The 25460-nt window shown below is 53.1% G+C and overlaps 1 protein-coding gene across 19 annotated transcripts in view; it reads left to right on the top strand.

The window, feature by feature from the left end:
* TEAD4 (TEA domain transcription factor 4) overlaps positions 1-25460 on the top strand; it is an 86271-nt gene that overhangs the window by 47995 nt on the left and 12816 nt on the right. For 13 of the 19 annotated variants that reach the window (XM_074006099.1, XM_074006093.1, XM_065523564.2 and 10 more), the window contains 7 exons: positions 8726-8790; positions 9940-10002; positions 15173-15301; positions 16318-16361; positions 16887-16942; positions 18383-18522; positions 19530-19703. In XM_074006099.1, the coding sequence (XP_073862200.1) occupies positions 8726-8790; positions 9940-10002; positions 15173-15301; positions 16318-16361; positions 16887-16942; positions 18383-18522; positions 19530-19703 (671 nt within the window). Of the gene's footprint in view, positions 1-1987; positions 2758-8725; positions 8791-9939; positions 10003-15172; positions 15302-16317; positions 16362-16886; positions 16943-18382; positions 18523-19529; positions 19704-25460 lie in introns of those variants that run through there. The other 6 variants (XM_074006102.1, XM_065523568.2, XM_074006101.1 and 3 more) reach the window with 2 other exon arrangements.

Genomic DNA, 25460 nt, shown 5'->3' on the forward strand with positions numbered 1-25460 from the left:
AGTTTTTGAGGGACCACCAAACTATTTTCCACAGCGGCTGCATCACTTTACATTCCCGCCAGCAATGAACAAAAGTTCTGATTTCGCACATCCTCATCAACACTTGTTATTTTCCATTTTTTGGATCGTAGCCATGCTAGCGGGTGTGAAGCGCTATCTTGTGGTTTTTGATTTGCATTTCCTTAATGATTCGTGTTGCAGAGCATCCTTTCATGAGGTTATTGGAATAAGACCTTGCCTTCTAGTGTAGTAGCAGGGATGAGAGCACACAGCAGGTGCCAAATGCACAGCATGGGGTGAAGGGAACATGCACCTGCCCTCGAGGAGCTCACGGCGTGGTGGGGGAGCGCGACTAGGACAGAGAGTGAGGCAGGAATGGGCATGTCCTCTTGGGTGGGGAGCCGGGCCAGCTTCTTGGTGCTTCCTGGGGCTGTGGTCTCGAAGCCTGGCTGATTTCACAGAAGCCTCAGAGCCCTCCAGGGACAATGGTAGGAACAGCTCGAATGTCAGGCCCAATTGCTGCCTTCTCAGGCTTCAGTCAGAAGTTCCTTCTCCACAAATAGCCTCCTCCTCCAGCCCCAGGTGTTTATGGCTTCAGCTGATCCCTGGATAGCTGCACGCCCCCACACACATCCCGGTTCCCATTTCCAGGCCACTGGGGATTAGGGTGGGGCAGGGAGGATGGGCCCAGCCTCCTCTCCCTGAGCCCCAACCTGCAGGGGTGCAATATGGTGCTTGCTCGCTTCACCGAGGCCTACAGTGAACCGAAGATGTCCACGTGCGCTTCCACCCGCTCTTTGGTGGGGAGGCTTGTGCCCTCAGATCCTCAGTCCTTTTCAAGTTTGAAAGCCAATAGCATTCACTATAACAGGGCTTCGTTAACAATATTAACAATACTCGCTGACCTTGCTGGCCCTCTGCTGAGTGGCGGGTGTTTGACTTACTCCATGCCATTTAATAGTTTATGGCCTGGGGGGTGGGCTGCCACGGAGAGAGGGGACTCGGCGCAGAGGAAATGAGATACAGAAATGACCTAGCCCAGGCAGGATTGTGCAGCTGGGGTAATGATTTTAGTGGTGCTATGTGATGGCAGGGTGTGTGTGAGGCTGGGTGTGGGGCTAGGAGAAAGCGGAGATTCCTCGTGGACGGACGCTGCCTCGGGAATGCTCCATCCTCAGCCTTTGGGCCACGGCTCCTGTTTCTCCATGGGCAGCCTTTGCCCCTGGTGGGGTGGGGCCGTGGGTGTGAGCTGTGTGAGCTGGGGGCTGCTGGACACATGTCCTCTGACAGATGGGCCACAGTCTGGCAGGGTTGTCCTTCCCAGCCCCACCCAGGCCTGCGCTGGGGTTGGCCGAGGCCACCTGCCACATTGCAATGCGCAGCTGCCCGACTGGCCTCCTCCTTCCCCAGCCTGTGTTCTCAGCCACCAGAGGGAGAGGGCCTGCGGTTATGCAGCTGGGGGCAGAGCTGGGACAAGGACAAGCCTTCCCACCGCCACCACCTCGGCTGGGTGCCTTACAAGTTTCTCACTGCCATGGCCCTTTGCTGGTCTTTACTCTGGTTCCCACGCTCTGCCTGTAGGCCCACGCTCCCTACTCCCTTCTGTGCTTGTCCCTGACTCTGGGAGCCTCCTGGTGTCTACAGGATCCAGGATACGTTGGCTCCCATCAGCTCTGGGTACCACTGTTCATGAGTGGTGGGCAGGACCTCAGGTCCAAATAGTCAGATCTCCCTCCAGGACCTTACTTCATGCAGAGACTTAGGAATTGGGGGATTGATCCAAAGGGGAGGAGCAGCATCGTCCCTTGCAGAGGAAGCTCAGCCCTGTTGGGGGAACACATCCTAGGGGAAAACAGCCAGCAAATAGGAGTCTCAAAGCATTGGGGACAGCCTTGGAAAACACCTCGTGGTGCCTGGGACACTAGCAAGCCATGAGACTATAAATAAGTCATTTCCCCTCTCTGGGCTTCCGTTTCATCTTCATCAGGCTAAACAGGACCTCTAGAGTCACGTGGTCCAGCCCTGCTTCTAAGAGAAGTGACCTCCAATTCCCTGTTCATTCGGAGTGGTACCGTGCAGTAGTCACAGATGGGCACTGGCACCAGGCTACGTGGACCCGGATCTCATCCACCTGCTTGCCTGTGACCCTGAGGACATTTCTCAACCTTGCTGTTTCCCTGTCCGTGGTGGATGACAGCACCACCCTCATGGAGCTGTTGTGAGGATCGAAAGGGTGAATGCAGATAAGCTGTCACAGGATACATATCCATGTCCGCACAGATACTGGTACTGAGGAGGTGTGCAGCAAGCGTTCATTGTCATTAACGTTGTCATCGGAGTGACAGGCCACAGCAGCTCCCTCTGTGTGTAAAGCCTGGATTAGATACCAGCTGGCCTGGAGGCAGTGACATGGCTGCGTTGACCTCTAGAGCACCCCTGGTGGCAGGAAGGAAGCTGCCTGTTCCCCTTGTCTGAAACACCCACAGACACCCCACACTTCACTGCCCCACAGGAGGTTCTCAACTGCCGGCATCACCCCTGACCAGCATAACGAGGCTGGAGGGTCTGAGATGAGCCAGCAAGGGAGAGGAGGTAGAAGCTCCCCAGACAGCCAGGGGAAAAACACAACTTTAACAGATACAAACCTGGAGGACAGTGTGCCAAGTGACATACACCAGACCCGGAAGGACAAATGCCCGCAGGGCTCACTCAGAGGTGGAATCTAAAACAGCGGAGCTCACAGCAGACAGTAGAAAGGTGGTTACTGGAGGCTTGGGCGGGCGCGACCGGGAGGTGTTGGTCAAAGAATACAGTTTCAGTTAGATGGGGAAATGTTTTTGGTTTTTAGTTTTTTTTTTCTGTTTTGTTTGTTTGTTTGTTTGTTTTAGACAGGGTCTTTCTCTCCCTGGCAGAAGTGCAGTGGTGTGATCACGGCTCACTGCAGCCTCAATCCCCTGGACTCAAGTGAGCCTCCTGCCGCAGCGTCCTGAGTGGCTGGGACTACAGGCATGTGCCACCACACCTGGCTAATTTTTAATTTTTATTTTTATTATTTTTTTATTTTTATTTCTTTTTTTTTTTTTTTGACACAGAGTCTCGCTCTGTCGCCCAGGCTGGAGTGCAGTGGCGCGATCTCGGCTCACTGCAAGCTCCACCTCCCGGGTTCATGCCATTCTCCCGCCTCAGCCTCCCGAGTAGCTGGGACTACAGGTGCCCGCCACCACGCCCGGCTAGTTTTTTTGTATTTTTAGTAGAGACGGGCTTTCACTGTGTTAGCCGGGATGATCTTGATCTTCTGACGTTGTGATCCGCCCACCTCGACCTCCCAAAGTACTGGGATTACAGGCGTGAGCCACCGTGCCTGGCCTTATTTTTATTTTTTTGCAGAGATGGGGTGGGGTCTCACTATGTTGCCCAGGCTGATCCTGAATTCCTGGGCTTGGGCGATCTTCCTGCCTCGGCCTCCCAAAGAGCTGGGATTATAGGTGTGAGTCATGACGCCCAGTCAAGGAGGGATGTTTTTGGAGACCTATTGCCCAGCGTGGTGACTACAGCGAATAATAAGGTATTCCATTTTTCAAAAGTGCTAAGAAAGTAAATTTCATGTTCTCATCATGAAGAATGATGAGTATTTGAAATGATGGACATGTTAATTAGTTTGATTTAATCATTTCACATTATATAAATATATATCATAACATCACTTTGTACCCCAGAAATACAGGTTGAGCATCCCAAATCTGAAAATCCAAAATCTGAAATACTCCAAAGTTTGAAACTTTTTGAGTGCTGATGGATTTTAGGATTAGAAATGCTCAACTGGTAAGTATATAATGCAGATAGCCCCCAAATTTGAAAAAATCCCAGATCTGAAACACTTCTTGTTCCAAGCATGTTAGATAAGGGCTAGTCAACCAGTATGTACAGTTTTAAAAAGAAAGAAAAGCCAGGTGTGGTGGCTCACACCTGTAATCCCAGCACTTTGGGAGGCCGAGGCAGGCAGATCACCTGAGGTCAGGAGTTCGAGACCAGCCTGACCAACATGGAGAAACCACGTCTCTACTAAAAATACAAAATTAGCTGGGTGTGGTGGCGCATGCTTGTAATCCCAGCTACTTGGGAGGCTGAGGCAGGAGAATCACTTGAACCCGGGAGGCAGAGGTTGTAGTGAGCCAAGACTGTACTATTGCACTCCAGCCTGGGCAACAGAGTGAAACTCCGTCTCAAAAAAAAAAAAAAAGATAAAAATAGAAAAAAATACAAAGACGGGCTGGGTGTGGTGGCTTATGCCTATAATCCCAGCACTTTGGGAGGCTGAGGTGGGCAGATTACTTGAGGTAAGGGGTTCGAGACCAGCCTGGCCAATATGGTGAAACCCTGCCTCTACTAAAAATACAAAAATTAGCCAGGTGTTGGAGGTGTGTGCCTGTAATCCCAGCTACTTGGGAGGCTGAGGTGGGAGAATCACTGGAACCCAGGAGGCGGAGGTTGTGGTGAGCCAAGATCACACCACCTGCATTCCAGCCTGGGCAACAGCGAGACTCCATCTCAGAAAAACAAAACAAAACAAAAAAGAAGACAGCTGAGCCTGCCTTAGACCGCTTGGTGTGGCTCCTGTCCTGCCCGCTTCCTAGCCTCTCGCCCAGGGCTAAGATGCCGTTTCTAGCAGCAGAGCCCTGGAACCTTGTGGCAGGAGGTGAAGGTAGTTATGGGGTGGTGGGCAGGGGTTCCTTGCAGAGGCTGAGTCCTCTGTGATGTTTGGGGTGAGGGTCTCAGCTGATGGGGGACAAGGTCTCCCTACTGCTGCTCACTACAGGCTGTGGAGGAAACAGCACTGTTATGGGGCGGTCCTGCCTGATGACAGGAGGTTCCGTTAACTAAGCATCCTGGCTGGACCGGGCCTCGGGCCATATTCAAGCCCCTGAGCCAAGAGTCACACCTGGACAGCAATTCTCTGGCAAATAGGTATCATTACCTGCCCATTGCAGGGAGGAGGTGGATTTACTGTGAAGCTCATGAGGTGACCCAGCACTTACACGGGCCCCTTCCAAGTCCCTAAACTTAATTTTTGCTTCATTGAAGTAGAACTGACATACAACAGACTGTACATGCTTAAAGTGGACAGTTTGATACATTTTGACAGATGGAGGCACCTGTGAAGCCATCACCAACATCAAGATAATGAATATGTCCATTGCCTCCAAAAGTTTTTAACCTAATTTTTTTTTTTTTTTTTTTTTTTTTTTTTTGAGACGGAGTCTCGTTCTGTCGCCCAGGCTGGAGTGCAGTGGCCAGATCTCAGCTCACTGCAAGCTCCGCCTCCCGGGTTTATGCCATTCTCCTGCCTCAGCCTCCCGAGTAGCTGGGATTACAGGCGCCCACCACCTCGCCGGGCTAGTTTTTTGTATTTTTTTAGTAGAGACGGGGTTTCACTGTGTTAGCCAGGATGGTCTCGATCTCCTGACCTCATGATCCGCCCGTCTCAGCCTCCCAAAGTGCTGAGATTACAGGCTTGAGCCACCAGGCCCGGCCTCCCAATTTCTAAATGTCTTAGTCTTCACAAAAGTCGGGGTTTGCTCAGGTACAGAAAAGTTCAATGAGACCAGGACAGGACGGCGCTTTGAAAGTTACGTCAGACTAATCAGAAGTATAAGGTTATTTGCGTGTATTTAACTCACTCCTTTGTCTGAGAATACTAAAACAGTTACGGGACATCTGACCAGCATCTTAGCATTCATTCCCTTGTCATTCAGGCAGCAAGTATTTATTGAACGCCTACAGTATGCAGGCAGTTTTCTAGGTGTTGGGTATAAAAAAGTGAATAAATGGACCAAAAATCCCTATTCACCTGGACTGTGGTTCTGATGGGGGTGGGGGCACAGATGGTACTGAAATAAGTTAGATTATGTGTTATGCTAGAGGGTGCTGTGGAGAAAAGGAAAGGCGGTAGGTGCCAGGGTGGGCAGGTAGGAGTACGACTTCAGCCCTCGGTGGGGTGGTCAGGGAAGAGAGAGTGGCACCCGAGGGGTGCAGGTGGTGTGGGACTCTGGGGCCGAGTGTTCCCTGGAGGAGAAACAGGAAGCACAGGGACCTTGGTGGGGCAGGTGTGGCCCTGGTGCATCCCAGGACAGTAAGAGGTTTAGGATGGAGCAGGTAGACTAGATCAGAGAGGTGACTGAACTGGGGTGGCCACATCCAGCAGGGGTTTCCATGCCGTTGTAAGGACTTGGACACCATTAATCTGGGGCAGATGGAAGCCGTTGGAGTGCTTCTGAATTTCGATAGGGTCGCTGCAGCTGCTATGTTGAGCAGACTGGGAGTAGGGAATACACATGGAAGGTGATGATCCTAATGCAAGCCAGAGATGACGGGAACTTGGACCCTGGAAGGTGCGGTGCTGCACAGTGGCTGAATGAATTCTGGATCTGTTTTGGAAGTGGAGCCACACCAGACTCGTTCATTCGTTCGGCGAGTAGGTGCCAGGAACTGGACATGCAGACTTGAACGGATGCATGGCCTCTTCCTCTGAGCTGTCGAGAGTCTAGCAAGGAAAGACAGACACGGACAACCGATGAGCACACGGTAACCTGTGTGCAAGGCACGGGCCAGAGGAGCAACCAAGAACTGTATCCCAGATGGTCTGCCATCCCCATCCCTCCTGCTACACCATCACCCACTTTGCAGCTCTTGGGAACCTCTTCCTCCCTCATGCTCTTCCTTGCTTGCAGACTAGTCTCTGAACTGGGTTACTTACTTGGGCCTAGAGCATGTTCATTTTACAGAAAAGGAAACTGAGCCACAGAGGGTTCTCACTGAGCCAGCGTTGAGGTCTGTTTCCTACATTTGTAGAAATTTGGAAAAATCTGCAGGAAAAACCTTAAAGGAACTAGATTCAAGAAGAGAAGGCTGGCCGGGCGCGGTGGCTCAGGCCTGTAATCCCAGCACTTTGGGAGGCCAAGGCGGGCAGATCGCGAAGTCAGGAGATCCAGACCATCCTGGCTAACACGGTGAAACCCCGTCTCCACTAAAAATACAAAAAATTAGCCAAGCGTGGTGGCGGGCACCTGTAGTCCCAGCTACTTGGGAGGCTGAGGCAGGAGAATGGCGGGAACCCGGGAGGCGGAGCTTGCAGTGAGCCGAGACCGCACCACCGCACTCCAGCCTGGGCGACAGAGCGAGACTCCGTCTCTTAAAAAAAAAAAAAGAAAAGAGAAGGCTGAGTGAAGGTCCTTAAAGGGGAGAGACTTACCATGCTCCCAAACCTCACTTGTGGAGCTGCCAGGCTCTAGCCTGGCTCGCCAGCTCGCAGGTCTGTGGCCCTAGTTCATTCACCCACTGGTGATGACTTACACCCGAGATGCTGCACGGTGACTTTAGCTAGACCTAGGGTAGAACTGTCGACCGTTCACTGGACCGCCAAAGCCTTTCCCTAGAACGCTTTGAGAGGAGACGTCTTGTGGACTCAGGGTTTTAGGTGCAGAACAGCCCACGGACAATGTCCCCAGACTCTGATTCTCCCCTCCCTCCTTCCTCTGACACAGGCAAACATTTTCTGGCCGACAGTACCTCTGGAGAGTAGCCTCTTCATTTGGCCTTGGCATTGGGGAAAGGTCAGCTGGGGGGTCAGCTTGGCCGTGGCCGTGCACTCTGGTTACAACCCTGGTGGCCGGCAGCCCACTCCCCTCACCTCCCCCACCATCAGCAGCTGCCTCCTGCGGACAGCCGCAAGCCCTCCAGGCTCCGCAGGACGGGGCGGGCTGGCAGCTGCTCCCTCTGATGCCCGCACTCAAACCCTCTTGCTCTGCCTCTCCTCACCCGCTGCTTTTCCGTATGGTCTAACACTACCCAGGGGTCAAGGGCCACCCAAGGGTTTGCCTGACCACCCAGCCCGAACTGGCCCCTGGTCCTGTGAACACGCCCCTGTCCGTAGCACCCATGGATTTCATTGTGTGGGCACATGCCACTCCTGAACTAGATGACGCTTTGAGATGAGGAACCCCTTTCCATCATCTTTTTCAATACTGGAAGCCATGGACGCTCTTTGGGGTTTTCCAGGATGCTTCAGGCACAGCGGCAGTCCCTCGGGGGCTGGGCCCATGGGGAGTGCTCAGCCTTCCTTGTTGAGGGCTCCGAGTCTGCCATGGGGCTGCACATGTGCACTAACTGGCTTTTCTTTATGAGCGAACAGGCTCAGGCCTCCTGTCTGGGTCACTAAGTGTCTCCAGCAGTTGCACCCCCCATGCCTGCTGCTGCCTGCAGACAGCACAAGAAGTCTGGACACTCCTACTCGTTTGCAGAGGCGGAGGGCACGGTGGCAGTCACACAGGGCAAGGCCGAGGGCCGGGCACCTCCCTGGAGCCTCCCAAGTGTGCAGAAGGCCCCAGGAGAAAGTGTGGGGAGAGGGGAGGAGGTGGCCAGTGCTGAGGAACGGTGCCGGGGGTCAAGGGAGGCACTGGAACTTCCTCAGGCTGTGTGTGGTTGGTGGCCATGGGCCCTGTTAACGTTGTTCACAGGTTTCAGTCCCCACAGTGAGGCCTTGTCTTCCTCTCACTGCTGGGAGATCCCTGTGATCCAGAGAGGGAACCCACAGAATCCTCACCCCACAGATCTGCTTAGGATGGGCAGAGAGCGAGCATAGGGCTCCTCCCCCGCAGAAGGTGCCCCGCACCCCCTCACCGCTTCCAGCCTTTTGTCCTCTCCGCTGAGGATGCTGGTGTCTCTGCAGGTCGGAACGAGCTGATTGCCCGCTACATCAAGCTCCGGACAGGGAAGACCCGCACCAGGAAGCAGGTGGGCCTCAAGAGACGGGTAGGGGTCCCAGGGGTGGTACCCCAGCACCAGCCTGCTCCCAAGGTGGGCCAGGCCCTCCCAGGACCAGACGCAGGCTTTCAAGGGGCGGCAGCTCTGGATGAGTTGTCTCTGTTGGGCGTGTCACGGGTGGTCCAGTTTTTCTTTTTTTCTTCCTGAGACGGGGTTTCACTCGTGTTGCCCAGACTGGAGTGCAATGACGCGATCTCAGCTCACCGCAACCTCCGCCTCATGGGTTCAAGCCATTCTCCTGCCTCAGCCTCCCGAATAGCTGGGGTTATAGTCACCCGCCACAATGCCCAGCTAATTTTTTGTATTTTTAGTAGAGACAGGGTTTCACCATGTTGGCCAGGATGGTCTGGAATTCCTGACCTCATGTAATCCACCCACCTCAGCCTCCCAAAGTGGTGGGATTACAGGCGTGGGATTACATGCCCGGCTGGGTGGTTCAGTTTTCTTGGGGTCCCTGCTGTCATCACTTAGGAGGAAACTCCTTCCCTCTCTGGAGAGTCAACAGCCCCCTCTTATCCTTCTCCAGGACACCAGGACAGACAGTAAAACATTGGCACTACTTTTTTTTTTTTTTTTTTTCTTTTTTGAGACAGAGTCCCGCTCTGTTGCCCACGCTGGAGTACAGTGATGCAATCTCCACTCACTGCAACCTCCGCCTCCTGGGTTCAAGCAATTCTCCTACCTCAGTCTTCCAAGTAGCTGGGATAACAGGAATGCGCCACCACACCCAGCTAATTTTTGTGGTTTTAGTAGAAATGGAGTTTCACTATGTTGGCTGGGCTGGTCTCGAACTCCTGGCCTCAAGTGATCCACCTGCCTTAGCCTCCCAAAGTGCTGGGATTACAGGTGTGAGCCACTGCTCCCTGCCGGCGCTGCGCTTTTGAAATATTGCCAGCTTCTGGATTAGCTGCGCTGCGCTTTTGAAATATTGCCAGCTTCTGGATTAGCTGGGCAAGGCAGGACTGAGGGCCGACCAGTTGACCCTTTCATTCATTCATTCATTTTGTCCACAGATGTGGATCGAGGGCTGTGGAGGGCGGGGGTCGGGAAGCCGGAAGCCAGGCTGGGGAACACAGGTTGTTGGGAGGTAGAGACCGGAGCCCTCTCTCCCTGCCACAGGTTTCCAGCCACATCCAGGTGCTGGCTCGTCGCAAAGCTCGCGAGATCCAGGCCAAGCTAAAGGTAAGGAAACTGCAGGGTTGGGGGCTGGAGGGGCCAGGAGTGGTGGCTTTCTCCAGCAGTGTGCCTTCCCTTTGGGGTCAGGGCGTGGCTGCTGGTGTGTGAGTCAGTGTGCTTCTCTCTGTTGAGGAAAGCCAGGTTGGGCCTGTAACCTGTCTCCCATCCGCACACGAGGGCCAAGTGGTGGACGCCTGTCTCCCCACACCCTGGGAGCTACAGGCCAGGCTCCTGCTGGGATCCCCCCTCGCTGGCTCCTGCTTAGAGGGGCTCACATGGTTCAGAGCAGCTGGATCACCCGCCAGCCCTCATTTCTTGAGGGCGCCTTAGTGCCCTCAACCAGAGCATGTAGAGCAGCAGGGGCATGGGGGGCACCTGCTGTGGGGGTGGCGGTGGCGTTTATGGTGTTGTGGGAGCTGGGGAATTCCTTCCTGCTTCCTGCCCTGTGGGACTGGGGGTTCCTTCCCTTTCCTGGGTCAGCCCCGTCTTGCAGGGCCCCTGCTCATAGGTGACAGCTCTGGGGGGCCTGATGTTGCAGCATTCCCCTCGGGGTAGGGGAATGCTGCTCCCCACAGGAATCAGGCCTCTGGGACCCTGGAACTGGGGGCCTTTGGGTGAACACTAGGAGGGTGTGAGCTCTCCATCAGGGAGATGATGACCACAGAGCCTGCACAGCCAGTCGGTGGGAAGATCTGACATTTGAGGCATTAAGTCTAGACCATTTATAAACGTTTTTATTGATGTATTTTTAGAGACAGGATCTCCGTCACCCACGCGGAGTGCAGTGACGCAATCATAGCTCACGGCCGCATTGACCTCATAAACTCCAACCATCCTCCCACCTCAGCCTCCTAAGTATCTGGGACCACAGGCAAGTGCCACTGCACGGCCATTTTTTTCTATTTTTTTATAGAGACGGAGTCTCCCTATTTTGCCTGAGAGGTCCATAAACCTTTGGGCTCAAGAGATCCTCTTGCCTTGGCCTCTCAAAGTGCTGAAATTATAGGCATGAGTCACTGGGACTGGCCTGCAAACATTTTTTTTTAAAGCAATGTAGCCCCTTTCCTTTTTTTCTCCCAACAAAATATCACCCTGATGTGTTATCAGAGGAGCTGTTCTGGTCAAAGCTAGGTTGGCAAGGCTCCTCTCCTCCCGTGAATCCTTTCCTACCTCATGACACTTGGACTCTAGGGGACCTCAGAACCCAGTTTAAAAGCTACTGGGAGGTCAGGCATAATGGCTCACGCCTGTAAGCTCTTTGGGAGGCCAAGGTGGGCGGATCACTTGAGGTCAGGAGTTCGAGACCAGCCTGGCCAACATGGTGAAACGCTGTCTCTACTAAAAATATAAAAATTAGCCAGGTGTGATGGCGCACACCTGTAATCCCAGCTACTGGGGAGGCTAAGGTAGAAGAATCACTTGAACCTGGGAAGCAGAGGTTGCAGTGAGCCAAGGTAGTGCCACTGCACTCCAACCTGGGCAACAGAGTGAGATTCCATCTCAAAAAAAGCCACTGGGCTAGCTGGGCACGCACGCCTGTAATCCCAGCTACTTGGAGGTTGAGGGCAGGAGGTGGAGTCTGCAGTGAGCTGTGACTGCACCTGTGACTGGCCACTTCAGCCTGGACAACATCGTGAGACCCCATCTCTAAAAATATTTTTTATATTAAAGAAAAGCCACTGAATTAGATGACCTTGAAGGTCCCGTCTGGCCCTGGCAGTTCATGATCCTGACACTGGAATCTCAGAATGAGTGGGTGGGAACCACAAACCTTTCTGCCTCCTAGGAAGCCACACCCCACTGCCCACTCAGTTCCATTCCTCCTGCCATCAGCCCAGCTGTTCCCCAAGCCCCACAACTGTGGCCTGGCACCTCGCTCCTTTTTCCCTGGGACAGCTGACCAGCCCTCAGCTGTTGCTGCCTGCCTCTCCGCCTGGCTAGTGTACCCTGGAAGCACCCACAACCTAGCCCTGCTCCCTGTTTCCCCTCTTTTGTCCGCCTCTGGCTCACCGGGACCCCGCAGATGACCACAGTGAATAGACTTCCCACTGCTGCGTTTAGGGCAACTCCTTGGGGGCCAGCTGTGAAGCCCAAATTTGCCTCAGGGAATTGTATTCATCCTTGTCCACAGGTTCTGACTTGGGGCCCAAGGACAGCCTTCAGTGGATGGCTGGACAGACACCAAGGGGAGCCATAAACTCCTTAAAATATGCAAATTTCCATGTATATGTGAGTTTTCTTGGAGAGATTGCTGTGAGGATTTTGTCATATTCTCAAAGAATCTAGAACCCGAAGTGATTAAGCTCTGGGTTAGAGAGTGATCCGGTAGAAATCCCTGAGTGAGAGGCTGGGTCCTAGGCCTGGCTCTGCCCCATGGCTGTGGGTACTTGGGCAAAGTCACTGGGACCTCCTGGAGCTCTGTTCAGTTTCCTCATCTGTAAAGTGACAGACGAGCAAGGTGATATCCAAGTGCCCCTCCCAGCCCCAGTTAGTGGCTCCCTGGCTCCATTGCCCGGCTACTGCTGTCACTCCCATCAGGTCCTTCCCACTTCCTCCTGACCCCTGCCCTACCCTGCTCAGGCCGTGGTTTCCTGAGCCCCAGCCGTTTGTTTAGATCGAGTGTCCAGGAAGGCAGGCACTGAGCAGGTGCAGCCCCGGCCTCGTGATGCAGTTAAGTGCCGAGGTCTGTGGGCTCGCGGGGGTGCGCCTGCCAAGTCCCTCATGCCCTCCTGCGGGGAGAGGCCGGGGGCTGGCCTGGGCGCTTTCCTCCTGAAAACTGCAAGTGTCCCTGGATGAGACACACCCTTAGACTTACTAGTTAGCTCCCTCTTTGGTTATCAGAGACAACCTCTGAGAGCAAAGCCCAAGTTTGGCCCCAAAAGGACAGTGGGGAGGAGGCCAGGAAGGACCAGGGACAAACCTCATCTGTTTCACTGCTTTGTCCACGTTGACAATGACCCACTGCTCAGAACGGTTCCCCACTCCCCACCGCCCTCTATGATGCGTCTCCCCCGACCCCTTCATTGGCACGGCCCCCTGTGTGCCAATCTGGACCGAGCTCAGCTGGCCACCCTCACCACTCTCAGCACCCTAGTCACCCAAATTCTCGGAGCCTCAGTTTCTTCATCTTAAGGATCCTACTAGTCCTGCCAGTCTCAGGACGCAGTGAGGTCGTGTTCTTGAAAACCTTCCCTGGGCTGCCTCATGCCACATGGGTGAAATGGTCACCTTGAGAGGCTGAGTGGAAGGGCCTGCTGTGTTCTGGCTCCACACCTGCACGGCACCAGGACGGCAGGGGAGCACTAATCCTCTCTGAGCCTCCGGGCTGCGGTGCTGCGCGCCTCATGGAGCTGCAGTGTGGACCGTGTCGAGGCATCCCTCCGAAGAGCTTGTGAGGTGCAAGGCTCGCCGTTGCTTCTCAACTTCTGTTTTTACTTTATTTTTTAGAGACTCTCACTCTGTCGCCCAGGCTGGAGTGCATTAGTGCTGTCACAGCTCACTGCAGCCTCGACCTCCTGGGCTGAGGTGATCCTCCTGCCTCAGCCTCCCAAGTAGTTGGGAGGTTCTCAACCTTTGTGTCACTTAAGGGAGATCCGGATCTACCAAGTTAATTATTATTAGTTATTCAATAATGGTTTTATCTTTCTCATTAAAAAAAAAATTCATGGCTGGGGGCAGTCGCTCATGCCTATAATCCCAGCACTGGGCGGTCGAGGCGGGAGGATCACTTGAAGCCAGGAGTTTGAGACCAGCCTGGGCTAATGAGATGCTGTCTGAAAAAAAAATAATAATCATAAAGATATTTATGTATTTAATTAGACAGATTCTTGGTCTGTTGCCCAGGCTGGAGTGCAGTGGTGCAATCTCAGCTCACTGCAGTCCCTGTTTCCCAGGTTTAAGCTATCCTCCCACCTCAGCTCCTTGAGTAGCTTGGCCAAAGGCACACACCACCAGACCTGGCTAAGTTTTGTATTTTTTGTAGAGACAGGTTTCGCCAAGTTGCCCAGGCTGGCCTTGAACTCCTGGGCTCAGGCAATCTACCAACCTCAGCCTCTCCAGGTGCTGGGATAACAGGCATGAGCCACCGCTTCCGGCCAGATACCAAATTTCTAATCAGAGCTCCTGAGTTGACTCAGTCGAGCCATTTAGCCCTGATAAAGCTGCAGACAGTGAATGATACTTGCTGTTCCAGCCTGGGTGTGTGTGGTCTTTTGGGATAATCCCTGCTGGGTACAGTAACGCATGCCTGTGGTCCCAGCTACTCAGGAGGCTAAGATGGGCAGATCATTGGAGCCCAGGAGTTTGAAGCTGTAGTGAGCCACAATTGTGCAGTACTCCAGCCTGTGTGACAGAGCGAGACCCTGTCTCTGAAAAAAAAAAAAAAAAAAAAAAAAGACACAATTTCCATTAGGCTTCTTGAAATAGGGAATGTTGTGTCATTGGTTTTGAAGACCTTTGGAATTCAGGCACTCAGGATGGAAACCACTGGCTTATACGAATATAACAAACTATTACTATTGTTACCCGTGCCATCCACGTGGCTTTCCCTGTGTGCTCATTTGTTCCGGGCCTATTCAGGGTGAACCCATCCTCTGGGGTCTTAGAGCCTTTGGAGGGCAGACAGTGGGTATTTACCTTCTGATCCGTGAAAGACGGGTGAGTCCCAGGTGCCTGCAGTGCCCGGGGAGATCCTTAGGGAGGACCGAGGCAGGTCAGGCCACAGGAAATGGTCTGTTGCCTCCGGACAGCCCGTGTGGCCAGGGACGATGCTTTCTGTGCACTTGAGTCGGGATCCAGCAGATATTTATGCTTCGCTTTCACAAGACAAGTGCTGAGCTGGGCACCCGTGGTAGAGAGGTGAGCAAAGCATAGAAGACCCTCGTTCTCGAGGTGGCCCCGTAATTAATAAAATGGCAGATAATGTCTCTCTAAGCTCTGAAGAAATAAGCAGGGCAAGTGTCATGCCCCTTTGACAGATGAGAAAACTGACGAGAGAAACCAGGTGACTTTTTATCAGTTGTAAAACAAGTTAATAGCATGGCACAGACTTAACGCCTGGTCCCCCAGCTCTGGCCACTGGCAGTGAGACAGCTTCCCCGACCCCAGAGCCAGACCCGCCTGGCCTCAGCCTGACTAGTGACCCTGCTGAGGTCCTCCCTTGCAATGTCTCCCCCAGGACCAGGCAGCTAAGGACAAGGCCCTGCAGAGCATGGCTGCCATGTCGTCTGCACAGATCATCTCCGCCACGGCCTTCCACAGTAGCATGGCCCTCGCCCGGGGCCCCGGCCGCTCAGCAGTCTCAGGGGTAAGTGGGCTGCCGAGAGCCGGAGGCCAGGCCAGCCCTCTCCTCCTCCCTCCTCCCTGTTCAGAAGGACCAGAAGCATTGGCCAGCCCAGATTTCTCTCACCTGAGTCCTATTGGCCAGGGCAGTCAGGGAAGGAGGGAACAAGACCAAGGGGCCACACAAGTCCTGGCGTGGCTGATATTGGGATGCCTTTCTTTGGGTCCTCAACAGTGACTGCAGACTTTTCACAAGGGGGAAATGGGAGCTTCCAGGAGCTGACCAACTGGTAGCTCTGCCAAGTTGGCCCAATTTACAGATGAGGAAGCTGAAGCCAAGGTGGCTGAGCTGAAGCCTGAGACCAGCATGTCCCTGGGCAGCCCGTGCCATGCAGCCTCATTCCTGCCCTCCTGCCAGGTGGAGAGCTGGTGCCCAAGAACAAACCCCTGGTCAGATTTTAAATTTCCCAGCCATGACCATGTTGGCCACACTCTCAGAATGATCCAGAAAAGCCCCTTTTCAGAGCTGTCTCCTCGGAGAGGTTTCTTGGCTCCAGGGACTAAATGAGTCTTCAAGGCACCTGCAGCACCACCGTAGGCACGTGAGGAAGGGGCAGTGCCAGGCCACAGCAGTTTTCAAAGTGTGTCCCAGAGAGCACTCGTCCATCCGCATGTTAAACAGATGGGACACAGTGGTGCTGTGGGTACGTTCGGGACCCTTGGCACTAAGTGGGTTCTTGGCACTGGGACTTTTCCAAGCCTTAGGTCTGCACTGTGACTCTGCAGGGGGTTGTCCTGTGCAGTGTGGACCACACCTGGGTGCTTTTCCCACGGAGCCCCTCATCCACAGGGCCTGAGAGTCCCCTGAAACCCACTCTGGGGGTGCTGCTGTGGTCTGTTAGCATTCACTAGCTAGACGAGGGCGAGGGCTCCAGCCTCTCCTCCCAGTGGAGGCCCTGCCCTGTCCCACCCCCACCCCCATGCCACAGGGCCCTGGGTGTACCTGGGGCCATGCTGATTCCATGCCTTTTGCCTCCTCAGTTTTGGCAAGGAGCTTTGCCAGGCCAAGCCGGAACGTCCCATGAGTGAGTATGGTCTGCTTTCTGCTGCCAGTTGCTCCCTGAACTGAACTTGAACTCATAAACTCATGACCTTGAGCCCGGGCCCCAGGGTGTGCTGGGGCTGCTGCTGGGGTCCGCCTTTCAGGATGGCTTTGAGCTCCGGGATTGGGCTCTCCTACTCTCAGGCATCACTGGGCTCATCTGTGATGTCCACACCCTAGGGTGGTATTTGCCAAAACCCCAGTCTGTCCAGGGTGTAGGCAGGGCCAGAGCTGAGGTCCCTCAGGGGAGGAGGCTGGGAGTCAGATCTCGGGCTGGCCTGGGAGGAGGAAAGGGAGGGGTGGATTTCTTCATCGGACACGCTGTGTCTGTGACCCACCACGAAACCCAAGGGAGTCGGCAGGGGCGGGAGTAGGAGGCCGAGGCCCATCAAGACCACTGAAATCCAGACCACCAGGACCTACCACACAGAGACCACTGGCCCCAGTGCAGGGATCCGTGGTGGCAGCCTGCCCGAGGCTAACACCTCCCCTCTTCTCTCTCCCACAGTGTGAAGCCTTTCTCTCAGCAAACCTATGCTGTCCAGCCTCCGCTGCCTCTGCCAGGTGGGTGAGCGCTGCGTGTCTCCCTTGCCATCCATCGCAGCTGTGCGGCTCCGGCCTCTGGGTCCAGGCCCCTGCATGTCCCTGTTAGATGCTGCCCCATCACGCATTCCGACCACACATCCTGGTCCCTGGCCACACCCCATTCCTTGCCCCCAGGAAGCACACCTCAGCCGTGTGCCAAGCCCCTTTGTGCCCTTCGGGTTGCCTTGTCCCTGTCCCCTCCCAGGTGTGCTCAGGGCTTGTGGGGCACATGCCTTCCAAGGGCAGTGCCTGTGCCCGGGTGGCTGCCCCACTTGGCCTACCTTGTTACTGCAGTGTGCCTCGCACACCTGGCTCCTGGGAGGGCTGAGGGGTGTCTAACTCACCAGCCTGGGGCCCCTCCCGAGAAGAGGGACCCTTGTGAAAGAAGACCTGGTGGAGGCAGCCAGCTCTGCCGACAGGAGCCCCCCCCCCTCTCACTGACAGGCTCCGCTCTGTTCCCGCCTCTTTCTCGGGAGGGGCCCTCACCACCTCCCACTCTGTAGGGCAAGACCAGCTCCTCACCCTTAAACTGCCCATTCTGGTGTGGACTCTGCCTGCCCAGCCCCTCGGCTTTCCTGCCACTGAGAGCAGCCCTGCTGCCTCCTGCCCCCCAGGTCCTGAAGGCTGCTTTTTCTCGTTCACACATCAAAACGAAGTCACAGCGTCAGGTCCCGTCCACCCTCTGTCTCATGGCAGTCCTCTCCCGTCCACGCTGACCCTGTCTTCACTCCAGGCCTGCTGGCTTTTGCCTGCGTTCCTGCAGCAGCCTCTTCACCGGCTCCCTGTCCCGTCTCACCTCCTCTCGTCACCCTGTCACTCACCAGAGCTTCAGTCTCATGGTGTTGCTTCCAGGCTTAGGGTGCCTTCCTGGCCCCCTGTTGCCTTCAGGACATGATCTAAACTACAGTAGGATGGAGTAGGTTCATCTGTTAGCAGCGCTGGATGGAGAGCCTCTTCTGGGCCAGGCCCTGTTCTGGGAGCTGGGGAGACACCTGTGACGCACACAGGAAACGTCCCCGTCTCTCCAGGGCGATGCCACATTGTGATAGTTGATTCATCTGGTTATTTCCCCGACGGGAACAGAAGTTGCTGGACAGCAGGAACTGAACAGTGCCTGTTCTGGAAGCCGTGGTCCTGCAGGACCCCAGTTGCCCTCCAGAATCCAGTCTTGCTGGGCGGTTCCATGCAGAGTCCTGAGCGGCCTGAGTTGTACCAGGCGAGCCCCTCCCCACCAGAGAGGCTCCAGGATGCCCAAGCCTTGCACTCTCTCCTCCACCTCTGCTAGGAGGTCCGTTTAGGGAGACAGGCGGCCCCCCAGGCAGCACGGGTCTGTCCGAGGAGGCCGGGGGTCCTTGCAGAGGGTGCGGGCAGGGCGGGTGTCCGTGACCAGGTTCCATGTGCCTCTCTCACTTTGTGCAGGGTTTGAGTCTCCTGCAGGGCCCGCCCCATCGCCCTCTGCGCCCCCGGCACCCCCGTGGCAGGGCCGCAGCGTGGCCAGCTCCAAGCTCTGGATGTTGGAGTTCTCAGCCTTCCTGGAGCAGCAGCAGGACCCGGACACGGTAGGTCCTGGCCTGTGCCTGGCTGGCTCCCCGCCACCCCCTCTGCCTCTGTTTCTGCTTCCAGTGCTCTTGTCCCACTCCACACTGGGGCTTAATTCAAGTTCCTTGTTCCTTTATGGTCTTTCCTTCCATCCTTCCCCCGACTCCTTTCCTCCTTCACGTCACCCCCTTCCCTCTTTCCCTCCTCCCTGGCCCAGTGCCCTGTTCCTCCCTCCCTGTCCTGTGTTCCTCCCCTCCTAACCCAACCAACCCTTAGTCCAAGGTCGCTGTGGTCCCAGCCCCACCCCCACACTGTCCCAGCCTTTCCCTGGCTCTGAGAGGCAGGCAGGAAGCTGGGGAGTCTCCTGTACGTCTGCTCCACATCCTACGGGATGCCAGCCTGTCCCCTTCAGTGTCCAGTGTCCTGGGTGACCAGCGTCACCTGCAAAGATCAGAGGGGGACCTGGAGGAGGCCAGCGTGACAGGATGCCAGGGCCCTTCTCACTCTGACATCTTCAAACTTTTTTTTTTTTTCTTTTCTTGAGACAGAGACTTGCTCTGTCGCCCAGGCTGGAGTGCAGTGGTGTGATCTCAACTTACTGCAACCTCTGCCTCCTGAGTTCAAGCGATTCTCCTGCCTTAGCCTCCCGAGTAGCTGGGATTATAGGTGCCCGCCACCACACCTGGCTAATTTTTGTATTTTTAGTAGAGACTGGGTTTCACCATGTTGGCCAGGCTGGTCTTGAACTCCTAACCTCAGCTTCCCAAAGTGCTGGGATTACAGGTGTGAGCCACTGTGCCCAGCTCAAACTTCTTTTTAACTGACGACCCTGTGAACCGAATAGACTCTTAGAAGTTCAGGATGTAAAATAAAAGAAGTCTTTTACCATCTCCATTTCACTTACGGGGAAACTATGGTCCAGAAAGGCCAAGCGGCTTGCGCCGGGTCACGTGGTGGGCATGCAGAGCTGGGACTGTCTGACCGTCTGGCCTGTGCTCCGCCTCCCTCAGACCCACTCTCTCTACAGTACAACAAGCACCTGTTCGTGCACATTGGCCAGTCCAGCCCAAGCTACAGCGACCCCTACCTCGAAGCCGTGGACATCCGCCAAATCTATGACAAATTCCCGGAGAAAAAGGGTGGACTCAAGGAGCTCTTTGAACGGGGACCCTCCAATGCCTTTTTTCTCGTGAAGTTCTGGGTAAGCCTGTGATAAACTCTTCCTTCCTACCACCAGGGCGTCCGTGGTAGTGAGAATGGGGCGAGAGTACCCAGAGCGTGCCCTTGCCACAGTAGAAACTTGGGGAGGTGGCACCAGTGAGAAGGGGAGAGCAAGCCCAGCATGGCTATGGGGTGGTCAGAGCTGAGCTGAGGAACAAGGCGGTGATCCCAGAGAGCTGGCCTAGTCGAATGAAGCCTTGTCTCGTGGGTGGTGATGGCAGCTAACCCCGGCAAGACGTGGAGCCCTCAGGAGGTGAAGTTCCAGAAAAAGACAAAGGGGACCCTACGGGGATGAGTGAAGACATTATGAGGAGCGCCCTTGTCACCCAGGTCTTTGAATGACAAGTCCTGCATGGGTTTCTGGGCCTGGAGCTTGTCCTTCAGTGCTCATGTCCAAGGCATGTTGGGCTGAACAGAGCTTGGAGAAGGGGAGGGAAGTGTTGGATGGGCGAGGCCACCCCAGAAGAAACACCCACCCAACTTCTCAGATAGCTCAGCCCATAGACTTGGCCTCTGCGGCCCTCCCACCTCACCCCTGGGCAGGTGTTTTGTGGGTAGAACCCCCTCCATTAGAAACGTCTTGTCTGAGGCCCAGAGGTACAGTAGCTGCCCTGGGAGCTTAGCTTCCTGCGGGCCCAGTATGTGCAGAAAAGGGGTGCGAGGAGAGAGTCAGACAGATAAGTGCTAATGAAGCCAGCAGTGAGGAAGGACAGGAAATCAGGCTCTGTGACTGAGGGTTGGAATATTCTCAGGACATGGACTGAGGTTTTGGTGGCTCTGCCCGCATCCCTCTTCCCCACTCCCCTTCAGCTCTCTGCACACTCTTTTCTTTTTTTTTTTTGAGACGGAGTCTCGCTCTGTCGCCCAGGTTGGAGTGCAGTGGCGCGATCTCGGCTCACTGCAAGCTCCGCCTCCTGGGTTCACGGCATTCTCCTGCCTCAGCCTCCCCAGTAGCTGGGACTACAGGCGCCTGCCACCACGCCCGGCTAATTTTGTTTTGTATTTTTTTTTTTTTTTTTTTTTGGGACGGAGTGTCGCTCTGTCGCCCAGGCTGGAGTGCAGTGGCCGGATCTCAGCTCACTGCAAGCTCCGCCTCCCGGGTTTACGCCATTCTCGTGCCTCAGCCTCCCGAGTAGCTGGGACTACAGGCGCCTGCCACCTCGCCCGGCTAGTTTTTTGTATTTTTAGTAGAGACGGGGCTTCACCGTGTTAGCCAGGATGGTCTCGATCTCCTGACCTTGTGATCCGCCCGCCTCGGCCTCCCAAAGTGCTGGGATTACAGGCGCGAGCCACCACGCCCGGCCTTACACGTTCTTTTCGATGCCTCTTGTGCAGAGATTCTTACCATTTATTTGCTCCCAGGCCATTTTCCTAATCTGAAAGCTTTACTTTTCCTAGAAAGACGCGTATTCACACCAAAGTTTACATACACGTTCGGATGGCTTTGCCAGCTCCCAGTGAGCAGCCCCCAGCCTGGCTGTCACCCACAGCTGAACGTGGGGGCAGGCTGTCTCCAGAAGGGACAAGTGTTGGAACTGAGACCTATGGCCTCTGACCTTCAAGACACTTAGCGTTTGCGCTCAACTAGCAGGATGGAAGTTGGACCCCAGCCTGAGGGATGGGCATATCTGTTGGCAGAGATGGGCAAGGCTGTTGCAGCCTAGGAGTGCATGAGTAGTAAAGGCAGAAGGAAGTGAGCTCTGGAGTGAAGTTGAAGCCGTAGGTAAAGGTATGAAAGAGGGAATAAGAGGAGACAACTGGGAAAGTGAGTTACATTCTGGAAGGTCTTGATCATGCTAAAGTTTGAGTTTTAACCTGTTTTGGAATGAAAAATAAGTAATATTTTATTTTACTTGGTCTTCTTTTTAAATCAATGCATGTTTATGGTTAAAATGTTAATTAATACCAGGAGGCTTATTTAACAAAAAAGAATGAAGGGCCAGGCGCGGTGGCTCATGCCTGTAATCCCAGCACTTTGGGAGGCTGAGGCGGGCAGATCACAAGGCCAGGAGTTCAAGACCAGCTTGACCAACATGGTGAAACCCCATCTCTACTTTAAAAAAAGAAAAAAATTAGCCAGGCGTGGTGGCACACGCCTGTAATCCCAGCTACTCAGGAGGCTGAGGCAGGAGAATCATTTGAACCTGGGAGGCAGAGGTTGCAGTGAGCCGAGATCATGCCACTGCACTCCAGCCTGGGCAACAGAGCGAGACTCTGTCTCAAAAAAAAAAGAATGGAAAGCATCATATTCTTGTCCTACTCCTCCCCACACCCAAATCCCAATCCCCAAAGGTAGTCATTGCAAATTTCAGCTGTTTATTTTGGGCTTTATCTCTTTAGTTCTAAGTAATATGCTTATATTGCTATATCTCGATGCCCGGATTAAGACATTTTATTTTCATTCCACTTTTCCCCCTTATCATCCCAATGTAATAATATCCAATAAGTAATTTAGCAAAAGTCATAAAACGTTCACATGTTTTGACAATGTAGATTGATCACCAAAGAGCCAAGAACGGGCTGGGTGTGGCAGTTCATCCCTGTGATCCCAGCACTTTGGGAACCCAATGTGGGCAGATTACTTGAGTTCAAGACCAGCCTGGGCAACATGATGAAACCCCGTCTCTACAAAAGATACAAAAAGTAGCTGGGGGTGGTAGCATGCGCCTGTGGTCTCAGCTACTTGGGAGGCTGAGGTAGGAGGATTGCTTGAGCCTGGGAGGCAGAGGTTGCAGTGAGCCAAAATCGCACCATTGCATTCCAGCCGGGTGACAGAGTTAAGACCCTGCCTCAAAACAAAACAAAACAAAACAAAAAGAGTCAAGAAGGGTATTATGATTACATTTTTACCTCTTGTACACCTTTTTTTTTCCTGAAAATAAATGGCTATTGCATATTTTTTAATAAGCCTGTTCTTAAAATTTTACAGATTGCTCCATCAAAACCACCATACAAAATTAAATTTTTTTCCCCAAATATTCAGAACTATTAGATAATTTATCCATTTCTCCTTTCTCCTGGAGATCTTCCTCCTGGCTGCCTCTGTTCTGCTCCAGTTTGAACGTGTTATTCTTTTTTTTTTTGAGCCAGAGTCTCGTTCTGTCGCCCAGGCTGGAGTGCAGTGGTGCGATCTCGGCTCACTACAACCTCCACCTCCCGGGTTCAAGCACATTCTCCTGCCTCAGCCTCCCAAGTAGCTGGGATTACAGGCACCCGCCATTCTGCCTGGCTAATTTTTGTCTTTTTGTAGAGACAGGGTTTCACCATGTTGGCCAGGCTGGTCTTGAACTCCTTACCTCAGGTGATCTGCCCACCTCGGCCTCCGAGTACTGGGATTACAGGTGTGAGCCACCACACCCAACCCGAACGTGTTCTTCTCTAGGCTTGCCCTACAGTTGTCATCCTGAGCCTCCCCTATATTGAATGTACACTTTCCTAGCTCTTGCATTTCTCTCTTTATTGGTGTAACCCCTTCATTTTGTGGGAACACATCCTCTAGTACCTTCTAAGAAAAGATGCACGGTACATAAATGACCTTGCTTCAAAATGTCTTTTGAAAAGACATTTCAAAAATGACTTTGAAATGTCATTATTTTTATTATATCCTTATACTTGACCGATTGGTGTTGGTAGTCTGGGTAAAGAATCTAGATCATACATCATTTTCCCTAGAAAATGATGGCTATTTTTTTTGAGACAGGGTCTTTGTTTGTTTTGAGATGGAGTCTCGCTCTGTTGCCCAGGCTGGAGTGCAGCGATGTAATCTTGGCTTACCGCAACCCCCGCCTCCCAGGTTCAAGCACTTCTCATGCCTCACCCTTGCAAGTAGCTGGGATTACAGGCGTTTGCCACCAGGCCTGGCTAATTTTTGTATTTTTAAGAGAGATGGGATTTTTCAGTGTTGGCCAGGCTGGTCTTGAACTCCTGGTCTCGAGTGATCCGCCCACCTCAGCCTTCCAAAGTGCTGGGATTACAGGTATGAGCTACCGCGCCTGGCCTAGAAATGGTTTTCAAGGATCATTTTTTAATGCGTTTGTCATTATCTTCTGACATAAATAGTCTGCTAGCATTCTAATTCCCTATCCTTTATTATGTAACTTGTTTTTTGTTTTTTGGGTTTTTTTTTTTTTCCCCCTCTGGAAGTTGTAATATTTCTTCTTTCTCCCTAATGTTCAGTTTCTCACTGGTGAGCTTTGGGATATGTGTTGTTTTACTTCCCAGTGCTGAGCTGGGTACTTGGTGGTCACTTTTCACTGTGAGATTAGTCTTTCAGTTTTGGGAAATTTACTCGTATTATTTCTTTGATAATTTCTTCCCCTCTGTTTTCTGTTTTCTTTTCCAGGAATCTCTGTTATGATGTTGGAACCCTCTATGATGTTTACCATTTCTTTATTTTCCTGGACTTATCCTCTACAATTTTTACCATTTATTTTCCAATTTACTTTCTTGGTCTGTTTTCTTAGAGATTTCCTTAATTTTGTCTTCTAACCCTTTTCTGAATTAGTTAAGGTTGTATCCAAGTGCGTATCACACAAACCCCAAAGAAACAGTGGCATAAATAGTTTTTCTTTCACATCAAGGAAAGCTAGAGGTAAAGACTGTCCAGGGCTGGCCCAGCACTCCTGACATCATGAGGGACCTGGCTTTTGTCTGTCTGCTGTCCTCAGTGTATGACTTCTGTACTCAGGGTCTTGACGGCTGGAGTTCTAGCCACTGTATCCATCTTCCAAGCATCAAAAGAAGCCAGTTTAGCTCCCTGCAAGGGGCCTGCCCGGAAGTCCCACACAACATATAATTAGTTGTATGGCTGCATCTTGCTGTAAGGAACCAGGGAAAGGTACTTTTTTAGTTGGGTAAGTTGCCGTTCTGGATAAAATCAGAGCTCTAATACTGTAGAAGAAGCTGCATCCATCCTTTTATGCGTGTATCTGAGTTCAGTTGGTGACATTTTGTTTTTTCTGGGTAGTTTATGAAGTGTGCATCCTGCAGTTCAGGGTGAATTGGATTAATGGAATACAGCAGCAGCTCTGCCACACCTTCTGTTGAATATTTAATTTTGGCTCTGACATTTTAATTTTCCAGAGCTCCTTCTTGTTCTGTGATGGCATCAAGATGTTTGATGGATGTAGTTTTTCTCTTCTTTTTCTTAAAGGTATGAAGTGAGCGTTATTTCTTAAGTTTTCTCCTGCTCTTAACCCTCCCCCACCCACGCCCAGACTGTCTTGCTGTGTTGCCCAGGCTGGAATGCAGTGGTGTGATCCCGGCTCACTGCAACCTCTGCCTCCCTGTTCGAGCGATTCTCCTGCCTCAGCCTCCCGAGTAGCTGGGATTACAGGCGCCGCCACCACGCCCGGCTAATTTTTGTATTTTTAGTAGAGGGAGGGGTTTCACTATGTTGGCCAGGCTGGTCTCGAGCTCCTGACCTCAAATGATTCTCCCGCCTTGGCCTCCCAAAGTGCTGGGATTTACAGGCGTGAGCCACCATGCCCAGCCTCCTGCTCCTTTCTTTGTCTTTGTTTCGTTTTAATTTCTTTTTTCTGTCTGTTTTGGTCCTCGTCTTTCCAGCTGGAGGGTTTTCTTCAGTGTCTTTAGTTCTTAGCTGCCTGTCTGTATTTTTTTAACAGCTTTCTTGCAATGTAATTACCTTACCATACAACTCACATGCTTATAACATACAGGCCAGGCACAGTGGCTCGCGCCTTAATCCCAGCAGTTCGGGAGGCCAAAGCAGGCAGAT

Source organism: Macaca fascicularis, chromosome 11, assembly GCF_037993035.2.
Source record: "Macaca fascicularis isolate 582-1 chromosome 11, T2T-MFA8v1.1".
Taxonomy (NCBI): domain Eukaryota; kingdom Metazoa; phylum Chordata; class Mammalia; order Primates; family Cercopithecidae; genus Macaca; species Macaca fascicularis.